Raw genomic sequence first — 19,382 nt, 5'->3', positions numbered from 1 at the left:
AGAAAATGGTAAGAGAATACTTGATCATGCTAGAAAGTTAAATTCACCAGGACCAGATGGATTATATCATCACTGTTAGTAACACTTTATAATGCCTTGGTAAGGCCACAGTTGGAATTCTGCATGCAGTTTTTGTTGCCACAATATAAAAAAGATGTTGAGACACTGGAAAGAGTGCAGAGAAGATCAACAAAGATGATTAAGGGCCTGGAGGCTAAAACATTTGAAAAATGGATGCAGGAATTGGGTATGTCTAGTCTATTGAAAAGAAGAACTGGGGGTGGGGGGCATGATAGTAGTATTCCAGTATTTCAGAGTTGCCACAAAGAAGAGAGGGGTCAACCCATTTTCCAAAGCACCAGAAGGCACAACAAGAAACAATGGATGGAAACTAATCAAGAAGAAAAGCAACCTGGAACTAAGGAGAAACTTCCTAACTGTGAGAACAATTAACCATTGGAAGAGGTTGCTTTCAGAAGCTGTGGGTGCTCCATCACTGGAAGTTTTAAAGAAGAGTTTAGACAACCATCGGTTTGAAATGGTATAGGGTCACCTGCTTGGGTTGGACTAGAAGACCTCCAAGATCCCTTCCAACTCTGCTTTTCAGTTAGCTTTCAAGTATGACCAGTATATTTAGTATAAGCAATTAATTCCAAACAGATGGTCATAAGCATGACTACCAGGCACATTTTTCCTAGTGTAGTTTGAAAGTAATTGTCAGACCTGGCCCAGCTTCATCCCTTGGGAAAGAAACACTCTTGACTCAATTGGTAGCAAAAAGGTTACTTTTACTAAAAGCCAAGTGGTTACAATAAACAAAGTCAGAACTAAGAGTTTGTGTGTGAAGATTCCCTAGTTAACTTTCCCTTATCTGGTCCACCCCTGTTAACTCCCCATTGTCCAGTCCTATTCAGAGAAGATGCTTTGGTAACGATTAGGTAGATGGCTAGGTGTTGCATTCCATTCCCTGGTCTGCAGCCTTGGGATCTCTCAGAATGGCATGAAGACGGCTTTCGGTTTCCCCCATCTCCCCACAGCTCCATCCCTCCATGGCTAATGACAGATTGGCATCTAAGGAAGCACTAGGTGTGAGCGGAGGATGGCAGCTCTAACAGTAATCTTCCTTCTACTGCGTAATCTTGACCATTGTGGCTGCAGTATTTTACTTCTTTAAGGGATAACCTCAGTAGGCAATGGGCTACGTCTGAATCATGTTCCCTAGAGAAATGATGAAAGAGTAGAACCTCTCTCCCCTCTCCTATTTCACCTTCCAATCTCCCATATTTCCATAAGTGCAAACCTGTATCATACAAGGCAAATCTCTAAGTTATTTTACCCATGATGGTTAATGTATCAGTTATTATACTGCAAAAGGACTAACAAAAATTGATTTTTTTGTTTTACATCTGTTTGCAAGTGCTGCAAAGAAATTTAAAGCACACAAAGAAAGGAATGTAACAAACATTTTTCCACTGAGATAGTAACATGGAAAGGTGATCTTGGGCGAATCTTTCTCTCTGATGCCTAGGAAGGAGGCAAAGGAAAACCTATTCTAAAAAACTTTTCAAGAAAACTGTAAGGGAGGTTGACAGGAGCAAAAAACTGATTCAAAGCCCTCCCTCTCCCAAATGGGACAAGAAGCAGCAGCAAAAAAATTGTAGAAGGATGTTGTCACTGGTAATCCAAACTGAATACCTTGAAAGATGTTGCCAAGGTGCCTCAAAGCAGAAAATATTTCCTTACACAGATTTAAACTTGATATCCATGGGTGCACAGCAGAAGCCACCTAATCGGTCACTATAAGCCCACAGTCATTCAGAACTCAACTGCGAAAGGACTGGATTACAGTCTTTATCAATAACTTTGATATTTTTTTTGTGCAGATTGTCACTCTGTTTCTTTTTCTATATAATTAAACAGTTAATGAGTTAATCTGCTGGGTAGGGTAGCTAGTGGATAGATAAAAATGGATTCAATGTGATTACTGAATCTCAACCAGGCATATAAAATTTTTGCCTACTTCACCACATGGTGGCGATATTAACAAAGGAATTTGGTATGTTCTGCTTGCTCAGAATTAGGGGAAACAGTAATACAAAACTGAACAAAAGGAATCTGACTCTGGCAGCGAAATGTTGCAGATTATAAGATGGCAAAAGACTGAACAATTAAATAGGGTTTGAAAAATTAAATCATCAAGGAAGGAAAGAAAAACTGAATTTTTGGGCAGAATTTGAGCCTACAAGGAAGAGACTGGAATCATGGAGAATTGCTTTTGGAAAAGGCAAGGTCTGTATGTCCTTCTCTCTTTCTCATTCCTTAGAGTAATGTGTGCTTCAATTCGCTTTTCTGTCCCCGAGGAAAAGAAAAAGGGGTTTCTGGTGGCTAATGTGCTGAAGGAATTGAAACTGAAAACAGGGGAGCTTACCACACGCAAAGCACATTTAGTTGCTGAGGGCACTCAGGAATACTTCCACCTTGATATTCAAAGTGGAAATCTGTTGACTAATGATAAAATAGACAGAGAAGCTTTATGTGGCCAGAATGTTCCTTGTCTACTTCTTTCTCAGCTTGTTTTGGAAAACCCCTTAGATATCTTTAATATTGAAATCAAGATAGAAGATGTGAATGACAATGCACCCAACTTTTGGAAAAACGAAGTTAAGATGAACATTCCTGAAAATATGCCAATAAATATGATATTTCCCTTAGAATTAGCTCAGGATGATGACTTGGGAAATAATAGCATCCAAAATTACATTCTCAGTCCCAATGAGCATTTTCAGCTTGAAGTACAAAGGAATGAAGATAGAAAAGACAATATATACCTTGTTTTGAAGAAAACATTAGATAGGGAGAGGATGCCACACCTTGAATTGATTCTAATGGCTATTGATGGAGGAGTTCCAAAGAAAACTGGCACAGTTCAAATTAATATTAATGTTTTGGATAGTAATGATAACTTTCCTCTGTTTAGTAAGTCTGAATACCAGGCAAGAATAAAGGAGAATCTCCCTGAGGGCACCCTTGTGATTAAGGTGGAAGCTACAGATCTGGATTTGGGTTCAAATGCGCAAATCCTCTACTCGTTCCATCAGGTGCTTGAAAGAATAAACAATTTGTTTCACTTAAATGAAATTACTGGTGAAATAACTGTTTGGGGAGAGATCGATTATGAAAAAGAAAAGAGCTATAGTATGAGCATCAGAGCAACAGATGGAGGGGGTCTTTCAGGGCATTGCAATGTACTGATAGAGGTTGAAGATGAGAATGACAATCCCCCAGAAGTGTCCATCATATCTCTGATCAGCACTTTAAAGGAGGACTCTCCCCCGGACACAATGGTGGCCCTCTTCAATGTGAGAGACCAAGACTCTGGAGACAACAGCAAAACGATCTGCTCTGTGCAGATGAATCTCCCTTTTGTGCTGAAAGCCACCACAAACAACTTTTATCAGCTTGTGCTCCAAAGTCCCCTAGACAGAGAGACGGTCACTGAATACAACATCACCATCACTGCCATTGATTGGGGAGCTCCTAGGCTCACTTCAACAAGATTGATTAATGTTCAGATCTCTGATGTCAATGATAATTCTCCCCTTTTTGAAAAGTCTTCATATGACATGCAAATCAGGGAGAATAATATTCCAGGCTTGCTCATTGGCTCAGTCCATGCTCTGGATCTAGACACAACACTGAATGCTAAAGTGAATTACTTAGTTCTGCCTGGGAAGGGTGATGGCATGGTGACTTCTTACATCTCAATCAACTCTGAAACTGGAAACATGTATGCCCTCCGATCCCTGGATTATGAGCAGATAAGAGGCTTCAGAGTCACTGTGAGGGCATCTGATGGTGGTTCTCCTTCCCTGAGCTCAGAAGTGATTGTCCGAATCCACATCATAGATGAGAATGACAACGCTCCCTTCTTCCTGTATCCCCTCCAGAACAACACATCCCCATGCAATGAGCTGCTTCCCAAGTCAGCCGAGGCCGGCTATCTGGTCACCAAGGTGGTTGCAGTGGACGCAGATTCTGGCCAAAACTCCTGGCTTTCCTATGAATTGCTGAAGGCCACAGACCCAGCCCTTTTCAGCATAGGAGCGCAGAATGGGGAAGTGAAAACCAGGAGAGTCCTGAATGAGCGAGACACAAGTAAGCAGAGGCTGGTGATACTGGTCAGAGACAACGGCCTTCCTCCACAGACCAGCACGGCATTGCTTAATGTTCTTCTTGTGGATGGCTTTTCGGATCCCTTCCTGAGGAGGGTGGATGTCAGTGTGCAAGAACCGGAAGAAGATAAAACCTTGACCAAGTATCTGGTGATCTGCTTGGCTGCAGTCTCCTTTGTGTTCCTGGTCTGCATTGTTGTGTTTATTGTGGTCAAAATCTTCAAGAAGGACCCACAAAGCCAATTTCCTACTACTCATCCTCACTTCCCAACTGCCAGTTCTGATACTCCAGGGAATTGTGCTGATTCACAGAATGGGTCGCTTTCCAGGACTTACCGTTATGATGTTTGTTTGACTGGTGGATCCTTAAGTAGCGAGTTCAGATTTCTCAGGCCTCTCTTTCCTGTCTTTTCGGTGGGAGATGTTAACGTCCCAGGGAACAGTGGTATTTCTGCAGGCATCCAAGATACTTCTGAGCAGGTTGCAGTAAATGGCGCAAAGAAAGAGGTGAGGAAAAACATGCAATTAATTCAGATTCTTCCTATTCATTCTCCCTCTATTCCTTTTGCTCTATCAGTTATTCTTGAACTAAATGCTTATTTATTTATTTATTTATGAAACAGGTAATTTTACTTTAATTTTAGTTGAGAAGATAGATCACAATTCTTTTATAGGTAATCCTTGGCTAACGGCTATTTCTTTAGCAAAGATTTATATTATAATGCGCTGAGTGGTCGTTACGACCTATCCTAGAAGTTCCACCTGTCCCAGTCATTTGATTGCGATGTGGGCACTCGGCAGCCAACTCACACGTAGGATGGCCCTGCGTCCCATGTTCACGTGGCCACAATCTGCAACCTTTGGCACAGGTTTCCCACAAACAGTTTCAATGAGGAAACTGGCAGGCAGGGTTGCAAACTGCTCAGGTAAATCTTATCCCACCACATGTATTCTCCCAGAGCCTCTCCAGTCACGTTGCACCTCACAATCACTCATACACCTTTGCACCCTCTCCCCAGGCTTCATTGTGCTCATGCTGTGTATCCTGGCCTTTGTACTCTTGTGCATCCTTCTCTACCCAGCAACATCCATTCCAAGCCCTGTTGTGCTCACACTGAGCCTTCCTTGCCAATTACTAAACCTCTTTAAACCTCACTGCAATCATACTGAGTTTCCTCAGCCAGAGGGGCACCCTCCCTCACATAGCAGTAGGAACCCCAAGCCCTGGCATCCCTTTCTGGCCACCTGTGCACCTCTCCACTCCCTCTCCAACTGAGCAGTAGCCACTTACCTCTATGCTGGCCAGCTTCTGGCAGGAAGTTGCAAAAGGTGACCTGTGATTTTCACTTGTTATTGCTAAGCGATATAATCACATGATTTATGAATGCATTGCATAATGGCAGAAATTCCAGTCCCAACTGCTGTCATATTTTGAGGATTCCCTATACATTGATTTTTAATGATGTTAAAGTATCATTGTGGGATGTAAAGCTGCAGTCAGATCCCTAACTGCCATTCATTTGGGAGGAGGGGGGCCTTGGAGTTAATTTATTAGCAGTGCCTGTGACAACTGATATTTTACAACTGGTTTCCTGGCACCGAAGTGCCTTGAGATTCTGTCATCTTTGGGGGAATGTTTATGATGGCCATGTGGGACGGTTCACTTTAATGTCTAATGGAATTAGACATGGGAATGTATGATTATCTGGTTCTCAGAGCAGCTGGTAAAGGAACCACCTTCACACTTGTGTATTGGCTAAAATCTGCATTCTGACTAATAGGAGGGGTCACTATTACTTTAATTCTACTTGCCTTGCCTAAGGGGATTTAGATGTTGCTTTGAACTGAATATTTTCACTCCTACTTAATAAAAGCTTCCTTTTGAAATACTTCATTGCAAGAGTCCTCACTTTCTTAAGCTAGAAGGAGAGAAAATCCTTACAGTTGCCTTGACTGATGATGACTTTTTCAATGCCCATGGTTTTCAAGTGATGCTCCAACTATTTTACGATTGCAACCAAGTGATCTATTATATTGGTACCTTCGCTTTCTTTTCCCACAGTTGTTCTATTTCTATATGCAGTCCTTTGTATTTTGTTATCTTCTCCAGTTCTTTCTCTTGTATTCTGCTGTCTTCAAGTACTGCTACATCCACTATCCTGGTGTTGTTGTTGTTGTTTATCTTTCTTAACAACAATTACTAAGTCTCAGATGTTATGTGGCAGGTTCTTGTCTGTTTGAATTCTAAAGTCTCAGGGCACTTTAGCTTCTTCATTTTCTATTATTTTCTCCATGTTATAATCCCACCAGTTCTTGCTTGCAGGCAAACAGTATTCTTGCAGCTCTTCCAATGCAATGCTGGAAGTAGCAATGTTGCTACTTTATCATGCCATTGTTGTTGTTACTTTGTCATGCCGTTATTTGTAATCAATCTGTGTGATATTCTTGCAGCAGCAAATTAGGTGACCCATGGTTTCTTCAGCTTCTTTGCAGAAATGGTATTGGCTGTCTGTTGCTGTCTTCTTAATTCTGGCTTATTTCATTGTCATTATTTTTCTGGTCTTCCTAGCCAAGGCTAGGAAGTTCTGCTTGAGTCAAATCCACTATTCCAAGTGTTGTGAATCTAATGATTGGGATTGTCCAGGTGTTAATTACCTTGATAGTACTTCCTACATTGAATTTTGACTTAAAATCTTCTTCACTTTCTTGATGTATTCATTTCTGATCTTCTTCTTAACTTCAGTGTGCTTGAAGGATTCTCATCTTGAAGGTTACCCAGGCATTTATAGTGATGGTCTTACTCCAGACTCTTGATGCAGTTTCCATAGCGCATCTTAATTCCGTATGGAATTAAAATGGTTTTCACCATTTTCCCCCTGTTGGTGGTGAGGGTGGAACATTGCTTGAGCCCAAATTTCATTGCAATGTCTTGATCTTATATATGGACAGAATTGAACAATGATTCCATTTCAGATAGTGCTTTTCCATCCAGCTTCATATCACCCATGTAAAGGAAATGAGATAGTCCGGCAGATATTTCAAATATTTGAAATTTGAAATCGGTTCTCACTAACAGAATACTAGCTCACTTCAAAAGGCCAGTTTCAAAGAATAAAAAATGGTTTGATAGAAATTGTGTGCAACCAAAAAGGATATATAATATGGAGTACAAAAAAGTAAAAATGCCCTTTTTGAGGATCACACTCACTTCTTAAAACAGTTGAAAGCACGATATAAGACCCTTCTAAAAGAAAAGAAAAGTGTGGTTCTGAAGGAGTCTTGGCATAGACTAATTACATCAGTCAGGACAAAAAATACATCCCTTTTTTGGTATATTACCAGAGGATTGGGGAAACCTTCCCCTACTCCCAACTAATCAGGTACTGATTCATGCCTGGGAAGAATATTTTATATTTATATTTATATTATATATTTATACATAGACCCTGACTATGTAACCAAGGAGATCCAAATTAGTTTGGACCAAACTCCTTACTGGCCCCCTGTTACACCAGAAGAGATAGCCCTGTTGATCGGAGCCCTCAAGGCTAATAAGGCACCTGATAATGCTGATAATGTCCTGCCAGAAATAATCAAAAAGAACACCAGTTGGTGGGTTCCACTTTTAGCATCTCTGTTTACATTTATCAGTAAAACGGGCCATATGCCAAGAGTTTGGGGAGTAGCAATTATCATACCAATTTATAAAAAAGGTAATAGAAATGACCCAGACAATTATAGACCCATTAGTCTTCTGAGTGTTATTAGTAAACTGTATGCCAAACACCTAAACTATAAACTTCAGGATTGGCTGATTTCAGGGGGATAATCAAAGACAAACAATCTGGTTTTAGAGAAGGAAGATCAACAGTGGATCACATCTTGGTACTCCACCATCTAGTACAAAAATACATGTATAGTGTTGACTGACAATTTCCCCTCCCTGTAGAAACAGGCAATAAATCACAAGCTGGGTGCTTATGGACTCTCACCAGAATTCTTAATGTCCCTAGGCTTTGAACAAGCAAAGCAAGTAGAAATCAATAGAATGAAGGACATGGAGTTCCAAGAAGAACTAAATAGGTTGTCTCTTCACAGTACGGACAGAATCAAACAGGTTGTGTGGGAATCGGCAAGATATCTAAATGATCTGATCTTCCCAAAACAAAGAATAGCTTTCTTCAGAGCCAGATTTAACATTCTTCCTTCAGCACTCCTCCAGGGCAGGTATAAGAGAACTCCAATAGCAGAATGGGTATGTAAAGGAGAAGATGAAGATATCTCACATGTTTTATTGTACTGGGAGCTATACAGAGTTCATAGGTCTGCATATATTCTCCCCTTACTAGAGAGATGCCAGGGAGGGCGGAAAATTTTTATGTAGACTTTCTCCCCCAGGACTCAAGCCCCTCTACCACGCAGGCAGTGGCAAAATTCTGTGTTGCTGCAATGTCTACAAGAAAAACAACATATCTCTAACAATTTCTGGACCATTATTTTTACTCCCATACTTATTGGCTTTTCCCCCATGTAAACCAGGGAGTGACCTGAACAGTTTGAGAACGTGCATTTTATTTTCCACTTTTAATGTCAGTACTTCTTAAATATATTTTAATGTCAGTAATTTTTAATATATTGTAAAAAGTAATGTCTATTGCTGCTTTTTGACCGTTATAAAGATACATTATTATTATTATTATACAATTGTATCACAGCGGCCAGTTGTTTCGCCGGATTTGGCATTGGTTACTAGTCGGGCCCCACCCAGGGGCCTAGGACGTCGTAACATATTTTCGTAATATGCGTGCAGATCCAAGCAGTGTGGCTTTTTGTCTATGATTGTGACCTTATTTTTCTCAACCAATGTGATGTCTGGTGTATTATGCGCCAGTATTTTGTCTGTTTGTATGCGAAAATCCCACAAGATCTTGACCATCTGATTTTCGGTGACTTTTTCAGGCTGATGTTCCCAACAGTTTGTTGCTGTTTTAATATTATAATTTTTGCACAAATTCCAGTGGATCATTTGTGCTACTGAATTGTGCCGCAATTTATAATCAGTCTGCGCGATTTTTTTACAGCAGCTGAGTATGTGATCAACAGTTTCATCAGCTTCTTTGCAAAGTCTGCATTTGGCATCATCAGAGGATTTTTCAATTTTGGCCTTAATGGTATTTGTGCGGATAGCTTGTTCTTGCGCAGCCAGGATTAGTGACTCTGTTTCTTTCTTTAATGTACCTGTTGTTAACCATAACCAAGTTTGTTCACTGTCCACTTTATCTTTTATTTTTTCCAGAAATTGGCCATGCAGTGCTTTGTTCTGCCAACTCTCCATTCTTGATTTTATCACATCTTTTCTGTATTCTTGTTTCGTCTGTTGGGCCTTCAGTAGATTTTTGTTCTTTACTTCGATTAATAGATGTTCTTGACTTTCTTTTAAATAATCAGCCAGTGCATGTTTTTCTTCTTCAACTGTTTGCTTCACTTGTAATAATCCTCTGCCACCTGATTTTCGGGGCAGGTACAGTCTATCAGTATCACCACGTGGATGTAAACTGTAGTGCATTGTCATTAGTTTCCTGGTTTTTCAGTCCAAAATGTCCAAATCAGCTTGTGTCCAGTTAACTATACCAGCTGTGTATCTTATAACTGGTATTGCCCAGGTATTTATGGCCTTGATTGTATTTCCACCATTCAATTTAGATTTCAAAATTTTCCTAACTCTGTTGGTGTACTCTCGCCCGACAATAGTTTTTACTTCTCCATGCTTGATGTTATTCAACTGCAGAATGCGTAAGTATTTGTAGGCTTCATTTTCGTTGCATTTAATTAGTTGGCCATTGGGCATTTCAATTCCCTCACATGCAGTGATTTTGCCTCTTTTTATGGATACAGTGGCGCATTTTTCCATGCCAAACTGCATTGAAATATCGGTGCTGAATACTCGGACTGTGTTTGTCAATGATTGGATTTCTATTTCTGACTTTCCATAGAGTTTCAAATCATCCATATATAGTAAATGCGAATTTTTTTCAGCTTCTTTGGCTGTTTGGTAGCCTAATTTCATTTTTTTTAAGATTACTGATAGTGATGATGAAGAGAAGAGGTGAAAGTGAATCACCCTGGAAAATTCCTCGCTTGATATTAACTATTCCGTAGATCTCATTCCCTATTGCCAACTCAGTTCTCCATTGTTTCATCGCCTTTTCAGTAAAGGATGTAATATTTTTGCTAATGCCAGTTGTTTCTAAGCATTTTATGATCCAACTATGTGGCAGTGAGTCAAATGCCTTTTTGTAATCAATCCAGACCATATTCAAGTTCGTTTTTCTGTTCTTACAATTTTCTAATATCATCTTATCAATTAGGAGCTGATCTTTTGTGCCCCTGCTCCTTCTTTTGTTGCCTTTTTGCTCTACTGGCAAGATGTTGTTTTTTTCCAAATAATCCATCATGTTATCTGCAATAATGCCTGTGAGTAATTTGAATGTTGTTGGCAAGCATGTTATTGGTCTGTAGTTTTCAGGTGTTGTTCCTTTAGTTGCATCTTTCTGAATCAAGTATGTTTTTCCAGTTGTCAACCATTCATCAATTTGGCCCTTTTGTAAAATTTCATTCAGTTGCCTGGCCAATATTGCATGTAAACTGGTCAGATATTTGAGCCAGAAACCATGTAATTGGTCCTTTCCAGGTGATGTCCAATTCTTTACCTTTTTTACTCGATTTTTGACCATCTCAGTTGTTATTTCTAATACTTGCATTTGTTTGTTGCCAATGCTTTTCTCAAAGTCATGTATCCACTTTGCTTCCTTATTGTAGTCCTTTGCATTTCCCCACAATTCTTTCCAGAATTCAACTGTGGCCTGCTTTTCTGGTTTTTCACTTTTGGTGTCACCATTCACATTAAGACTTTGATAAAAACGCCGTTGGTTTGATCGAAATTGCTGATTTTGTTTATATTGGATGATTCGTGCCTCATATCTTTCAATTTTTCTAGATGTTGCTGTTATCCGCTGTTTTACAATCTCTACAGCTTCATTGATGTTTCTTGTATCCAATCTATATCTTCTGATTAGCCGATCTATGGTTTTGTTGTTTTTAAGCCGTTGCTCATGCATGTTCTTTACGTTACTAGCATCTGCCCTTAATTTTTTGACTTTTTGTTCTAATCGGATTTTCCACTTTGGCTTTGATGCTTTTTCTGTTGTGTGACTAGGTACTTTGATTTTAATGCCTAGTTCATTAGTGACTATTACAGCTGCGCTGTACATTAACTGGTTCGTTTCCAAGATGGATCCCGATTCAATTGTTGGAAACACTGCATTAACCATTTTCATGACAGGGGCCAAAATTTTCTTAGGCACAGTTTTTAGTGATGGTAAACGTTGCCTTTCCTCATTAAGCAGAAAATGCTCCATGATCTTATCCTTCAATTCTTTTTGTTTTTGAGTTAGTTCATCAGTTGGTTCAGTGATAACTGGTTCTAGTGGTGGTGTTATTTCCTCCCCGAGAGCTTCTTCTGGGAGTTCTACTATAATGTCTTTAGTTGTGTCTTGAATATCAGTTATTTCTGCTTGTGATATTGTTTTTTTGGTTTTGCAATTTGCCTGAATTTCCTCTAGTTCAACTTCACTAAACACTTTATTCCGTATAATAATTCGCCTTTGATCTGCTAGTCGTTGTTCACTAACATTTGAATCTGGATATTGTTGTTTCCATAATTCAAACATTCGCTTTAAATAGCCTCTTTTTTCTGGCTCTGAGTTGTAGTAACAGGCCATTATGGCACAGTTTTCATCTGCACTATATTTTTGTCATTTGGTTGGCTGGTCCACTTGTAGCCCACTTGTCGACGGATGTCCAGGGACCCCAACATCCGCCGCGGCCCTTGTTAACCCTTGCGACGACCGATGCGGTATGGAATTCTTATTCGTTTTTTTCATCATATTGTATGGGTAGGCAGTTTTTTTTTATGGGACCAGATGCCAACCTGACCCCAACCCTCCTCCTTTCTCATCCGGGCTTGGGACCGGCAACGGCGGAGTAGTAGTAGTAGTAGTAGTAGTAGTAGTAGTAGTAGTAGTAGTAGTAGTAGTAGTAGTAGTTGTTGTTGTTGTTATTATTATTCTTATACAATTGTATCACAGCGGCCAGTTGTTTCTCCGGATTTGGTATTGGTTACTAGTCGGGCCCCACCCAGGGGCCTAGGACGTCATAACGTATTTTCGTAATATGCATGCAGATCCAAGCAGTGTGGCTTTTTGCATTTGACTGATGGTGATTTTGTCAATTTTTAACTGTTTTAAATGTAATTCCAGTGCTTTTGGAATAGCACCCAGTGTGCCAATTACCACTAGAATTACCACTGCTGGTTTGTGCCATAGTAGCAGTAGTAGTAGTAGTAGTAGTAGTAGTAGTAGTAGTAGTAGTAGTAGTAGTTGTCGTTGTTTTTGTTGTTGTTGTTCTTATTATTATTATTATTTCTGGCTGCTTAATTTCCTTGTGAAAGGAAATATAAAATATCTAGATATGAGTAGAAGTGAAAATCATGATTGTTTCCAAATATAACCTACATGGTCATTATAAACTTATGACAAGAAAAGGTGCAAGTGAAAATAAAACACACAAGTGATATTCCTCTGAATCTTTGTACGTAGGGTACTTTATACACACATTCATATCACAACTATACCAAAAATTATAGCTCTTATATTTTGGGAGAAATCTTTTTTTCTCTAGATTGAAAGTTATTAATATATTATTTTGATATGACAAAAGACACCAAGATTGTATAACATTTTGTTCTTTTGAAAAGATGCACACACTATTCTAAACACTACAATAAATGTCCTTTTCAAAGGAGTTTCCTAAATTCAGTGCTACATTTTACTTTACACACAAGGTGGTGCTATTGCACCAAACAGTAAAAAAAGAGATTCGTTTACTTCAGAGTGATCCAGTCATTAGACAAAGGAATCTCAGGACAAAAGGCAACAGCTTTCAATTAAATCTTGAGAAATTTCTGAAGAAAATACTCTAGTGTGGATACCAAAAAAAAAAATAACTCCTACTGGATTCTGATCACAACTATAATGGAAATTACAGCAGTTGCTTTACAAAGAATCTTACTGAATGTATGACCTTCCCTGAAAGAGGCTGAGAAAATGGAAGCATCTCGTACTAGCAGGCAAGTGGTCTTGTTCTTTATTTCTCTATGTAGCTCTGGTATGTTGTGTGAACCATTCCGCTATTCAGTGCCTGAGGAGAAGAAAGCTGGATCAATAGTAGCAAATGTGCTAAAAGATTTGAAAGTGGATGTGAAGGAGCTCTCTGCTCGCAGAGCACAGTTGATTTCTAAGAGCTCCAGGCAGGATTTCCAGCTGGATCCTCATTCTGGGAATATAATATTGAGGGATAAAATTGACCGCGAAGCTTTGTGTGGTCTGAGTGATCCTTGCACTCTATTCTCTGAAATTTTGCTGGAAAATCCTCTTCAATTCTTCAAAATTGAAGTTCAGGTAGAAGATGTCAATGATAATTCCCCTATTTTCCCTCAGAATCAATTCCTTTTTGAAATACCTGAACAGACTCCCATAAATGCACGTTTCCCTTTGGAGACAGCCCACGATTTAGACAAAGGAAAAAATGCTATCCAGAACTACATACTTAGCCCAAGCGAATATTTTAAGCTGGACGTACAAAGTCAAAACGATGGCAGCCAATATGCAGAACTGCTTTTGGCAAAACCATTAGACCGCGAGGTGATCCCTCAGTTTATCCTCACCCTGGAAGCTGTGGATGGAGGGATCCCAAGGAGAACTGGCACAGCACAGATAATTATTGATATTCTGGATACCAATGATAATGTGCCCCAATTTGAACAAGCAGTGTATAAAGGGCAGCTAATGGAAAATAGTCATCCAGGTTCATTGGTTGCTAAAGTGGAAGCCACCGACAAAGACATTGGATCCAATGCTCACATCATTTACACTTTTAGCCAAGCACCAGCAGATGTACTCCGATCATTCAGGTTAAACAATCATACTGGGGAAATTATGCTCATAGGGAAAATTGATTATGAAATAAACAGTAAATATCAACTCAGGATCAAAGCCACAGATGGAGGAGGATTGTCCGCTTACTGTAAAGTTCTTGTTGACATTGAAGATGAGAATGACAATGCTCCAGAAATAATTGTATCATCCATCACTAATCCTTTACCAGAAAATTCTCCCCCAGAAACACTGGTGGCACTTTTTAGCATCAGAGATCAAGACTCCGGAGACAATGGCAGAACTAACTGCAACACTGAGAAAAACCTGCCTTTTATAATAAAACTGACTGAGAAGAATTATTACCAGCTTGTGACTCAACAGCCATTGGACAGAGAACAAATGTCACATTATAACATCACCATCACAGCCACCGACCAAGGTTCTCCCAGACTCACTTCAATGACAGTTTTTAGCATTCAACTTTCAGACATCAATGATAACCCTCCAATGTTTGAAAGAGGTTTCTACAATTTGCACTTACGAGAAAACAACATTCCAGGACTGCTCATTGGATCAGTCCATGCTGTGGATGTGGACACAGAACAGAATGGCAAAGTAACCTACTCACTTTTGTTTGGAGAGATCAGAGAAGAGCCTGCTTCATCTTACATCTCCATCAACTCTGAAACTGGGAATTTGTATGCCATTCGATCTATAGATTATGAGGATATACAGGATTTCCAGGTGATGGTGAGGGCTGTAGACAAGGGCTCACCTCCCTTGAGCTCAGAAACGATGGTCCGAGTTCTTATCACAGATGAAAATGACAATGCCCCCTTCGTCCTCTGCCCCCTTCAGAACAGCACTTCTCCATCAAATGATCTGGTTCCCAGGGGAGCAGAGACAGGCTACCTAGTCACCAAAGTGGTGGCAGTGGACAGAGATTCAGGGCAGAATTCTTGGCTTTCCTATCAGTTGCTGAAGGCCACAGATCCGAGTCTCTTCGCTGTTGGGACTCAGAATGGGGAGGTGAAAACCATGAGGCCGGTGAACATGCGAGACAGTTTCAAACACACTCTTATTGTGGCAGTTAGGGATAATGGGCATCCTCCTCAATCTGCCTCTGCAACCCTAAAGATTCTTCTAGTGGACAGCTTCTCTGATCCTTTGATGAAAATTATGGATAATCCTAAGGATGAAGTCCCGCAAGAGGGGGATCATACTCTAACACTATATTTGATTATCTGCTTGGTTGCCATCTCATCCATTTTTCTGCTTTCTGTCACTGTGTTTATTGCAACCAAGTTTCAGAAGCGAAGGAAGTTCATAGGAAGTTCTCATTGTGCAGCGAATTTCCCTGGGGGACCAAATTTGCAAGACAAGTGTGTGGATCCTAATACTGGGGCATCTTCCCAGGCCTATAGCTATGAAGTGTGCTTAGCTGATGGGTCTCTGAGCAGTGAGTTTAAATTCCTTAGGCCTTTCTTTCCTGTTTTTACTATGGAGCATCAAAAAACTCTGCTGAATCCACAGATTCGTAATGATTGCCAGGATCTTCCTAATCAATTGGAGGAAAGAGAGCACATATCCCAGGTGAGAATAATTATTAGTGGAAGTACATTATAAATCTATATGGTTTGAGTAACTCAGAAATTATTAATTTCTAAAAATAAAAGATTGTCTATTAATGTACGTTGCTGTGAATTTCCAGAAAACTGGTTTGTTTATGTAATGTACTCAAAAATTTATATCGCTTTTACATGTATTTCACTTTCTATATAGGTATTTATCCTGTGTTGTAATTGTACTAAATGTAATTTGGTAGGTGAGAAACTACCAAATATATACTGCCTTAAAAGAAAATCATACAATTCTCCCAGAAGGAAACAATTTGCAAGGTTTTTCAAATTTGGAAGCTGCAGCTGGTGAAGCGTGCACTGGCATGGGCAATTCTTGTGGTCTGAAGGATGGCCCATATAATACCATTGCTTCGCAATCTGCATTGGCTGCCTGTCTGCTTCTGGATCCCTTTCAAGGTATTTTGTAATGCAGAGGTGGCCAGTGAAAAAAAGGTTAAATCATGGCAACTGTACCAAAGTTTATTAAAATTGAGACATTTCGTTACTCATTCAAGTAATTTCTTCAGTCAAAATGAAAATTTAAGGTAGGCAGAGAATTGTTGGACTAAGCAAATTATTACCGTACGGTCTACAGGAGATTTCTTTCCAAAATGAATCAATCAGAATAGAGCTGGAAGGGATCTTGGAGGTCTTCTAGTCCAACCCTCTGCTTAAGGAGGAGACCATACACTGTTTCAAACAAGTGACTATCCAGTTTCTTCTTAAAAACTTCCAATGATGAAGCACTCACAATTTTTGATGTCAATCTAACATTTTTCTAGCTTACCAAGAAGTAGGTTGTGATCAGAGGTGGGCTGCTCGTGTTCGGCCGAACTGGAAGTAGTAATGCAGCTTGGGTCCCAGAACCAGCAGTGACCCAGGCTGGCCAGGCCCTCAAACTGGTTCCCCAGTCTCTTCTGCCATTTCTAGCATGTTTCTCCGTATGCACAGAACAATTTATAGTCACTGCGCATGCATGAGCAATGTGTGGTGCGAACCGGTAGCAACTGGTACAGAAATCCATCCCTGGTTGTGATCTACTTTGCCAAATACTCTACTGAAATATAAGTATACTATGACCACAGCATTTTGCTAGTCTACTAACTTAGTCACTTTCTCAAAGAATAAAATAAGATTGGTTTGGCGTGGTCTGTTTTTAACAAACCCATGCTGGCTTCTAGTTTAACTATTTGTTTTTAAATGTTCACAGATGTTTTTTGATTATCTTTTCCAGTATCATTTTTTTGCAAAAATGGAAAGATGTGGGGACAGGGTGCCAACATACTGGGATATTTACTGGATATTATCAGTTTCCAAGGATGACTAGTACACTTAGTATAAGCAGGAATGGTCATAGTGGCTTGATTTACACCACCTAGTTGCCTTGTCACCTTAAAGGGATTTCAACCACTTATAGAGAGCAGAAACAGAAAATGTCAATCTTTATCTTCCTCCAACTGCAAATATGACTTGTAATCACATTTTCCTAGAGCAGTAGGAAAAGTAGTCTTCCTTTTCCTCCTCCTACTCATCCCAATTGTCAATTGTCCAATTAGCAAACCCAAAACAAGGAAACACTCTCGGGAGAATTGAATTTCCAAAAGTAAAGCTTTATTCGATACACCATGTTGATACTGAAGAAACAAAACCAGCTCTAGTTTCCTCTGCAAATGCTTGGCCTGGTAAACAATACTTTCTACTTCTCCCCACCACTGGCTGATCACATTGTCCAATTATGAGACAGTCTTTTGTTATGAGAATGGTCCGTCTCTTTTTCAAGCACCTGCAGCGGTGACCTTGCTGGCTCCATGCTCTCATGGTCTCTGCATACATTCTCCAATTCCATTTCCCTCCCCCTAGTTCACTGGCAAATTGAAAAGGATTAGGTTTGAAAGAAACAAAGTGGTTCAATCTTGACATGCAGTCCCCCTGAAGGAAATGGGCACCTGAAATATATTAAACTCTATCTATAAGATAGGTAGGTAGGTAGGTAGGTAGGTAGGTAGGTAGGTAGGTAGATAGATAGATGATAGATAGATAGATAGATAGATAGATAGATAGATAGATAGATAGATAGATAGATAGATAGATAGATAATGCAAGCTGATGCCAGGCATGTGGTAACAGGGGCCATTTTGCTCCAAAAATCCAGAGGGGATGCTGCAACGCTGCGCCTACACTTCTTAGAAAGGCGTTGGGTGGTGTGGGAGAAGGAAGTGTATGCTGTGTGATTGGTGCTGCTTAGACGCAATTCCTAGAAGGCAGTAAAATTCCATTTGAAGTGTGTATTGACCACAAGAACTTTTATATATTATATAAATTTAGTTATATATATATATATATATATATATATATATATATATATATATATATATATATATATATATATATATATATATATATATATATATATATATACACACACATACATACATACATACATACATACACACACACACACACACACATACATTTTAATAAACAAAAAAATCCATGTCTAGATGAATGTTGTTTGAGTCGAGTTAATTTTGAGAAATATAATTTTGAGTAATATTCAAAAAATTGATAATAATCACATAATTATATATATATATATATATATATATATATATATATATATATATATATATATATATATATACACACACACACACACACACACACACACACACATACACACACACACATTTGAAGTATGTATTGACCACAAGAACTTTTATATATTATATATAATAAACAAAAAAATCCATGTCTAGATGAACTTTGTTGTTTGAGTCGAGTTAATTTTGACAAATATAATTTTGAGTAATATTCAAAAAATTGATAATAATCACATAATGATATTTGCTTATTCATTTCAATAAACCTTTCTTATGCAATTAATCATTGCCTTATGCTTTTAAAATTCTAATATCTCTTTCTGTTAGCCATTGATAGAATGAATCCCATGTTAAAAATATTCTTTCTTCCTTCTCCTTAATTTTAAGTGTTAATGTATCCATTTCTGCACATTCTAGTATTCTTTTATTGCACTTTCTTCTGTAGGGGATCTCTTCATTTTTCCAATGCTGTGCAAACACAATTCTCACCGCTGTTAACACATGTAAAATTAATTATGTATTCCCTTTATTGTACTTTTCTGGTAAAATCCCCTCCCAAAATATTTCTGATTTTAGGTCTAGATTATGCTTTATCGTTTTTTTCTAACCATGTATGAATTTTTGTCCATTTTTTTTGCCTTTGCACATGTCCACCACAAGTGATAATAGAAATCAGGTATCTGATTACATTTCCAACATTTGGTGGAGATGTTCTTAAACATCTTTGCCAGTCTTGCTGGTAGTAGGTGACATCTATAAAACATTTTATATAGATTTTCCTTATATACAGTTGACATTGTTAATTTATAGTTCCTATCCCACAGTTTCTGCCATTTACCTAGCTCTATAGTATATCCAATTTTTTGATCCATACTATCATTGTTTCTTTTACTTGTTCTTTCATTTTAATGCTCCGTAAGTAGCTATAGATTTTTTAAATTAATTTTTCATTTGCCCCTGTTAGTATCTTATTTATTTCTGTTGGTTCTTTATAGA

The 19,382-nt window shown here is 38.8% G+C and overlaps 1 protein-coding gene across 1 annotated transcript; it reads left to right on the top strand.

The window, feature by feature from the left end:
• The first annotated feature begins 13,336 nt into the window (after positions 1 to 13,336).
• Positions 13,337 to 15,793, top strand: LOC148044464 (protocadherin beta-16-like). The gene has a single exon (XM_087722126.1). The coding sequence runs from the start codon at positions 13,337 to 13,339 to the stop codon at positions 15,791 to 15,793; it is 2,457 nt and encodes an 818-aa protein (XP_087578252.1).
• Positions 15,794 to 19,382: the final 3,589 nt, after the last annotated feature.

This window comes from Thamnophis sirtalis, unplaced genomic scaffold (genome assembly GCF_051295495.1).
Source record: "Thamnophis sirtalis isolate CommonGarterSnake01/CBP01778 unplaced genomic scaffold, rThaSir2_p1.2 scaffold_8, whole genome shotgun sequence".
NCBI lineage: Eukaryota > Metazoa > Chordata > Lepidosauria > Squamata > Natricidae > Thamnophis > Thamnophis sirtalis.
The sequence above is the reverse complement of the archived record's forward strand: the minus strand, read 5'-3'. Positions and strand labels throughout refer to the sequence as shown.

Coding starts and splice junctions, on each gene's coding strand:
- LOC148044464 (XM_087722126.1), top strand. CDS start 13,337: ATGGAAGCATCTCGTACTAGCAGGCAAGTGGTCTTGTTCTTTATTTCT.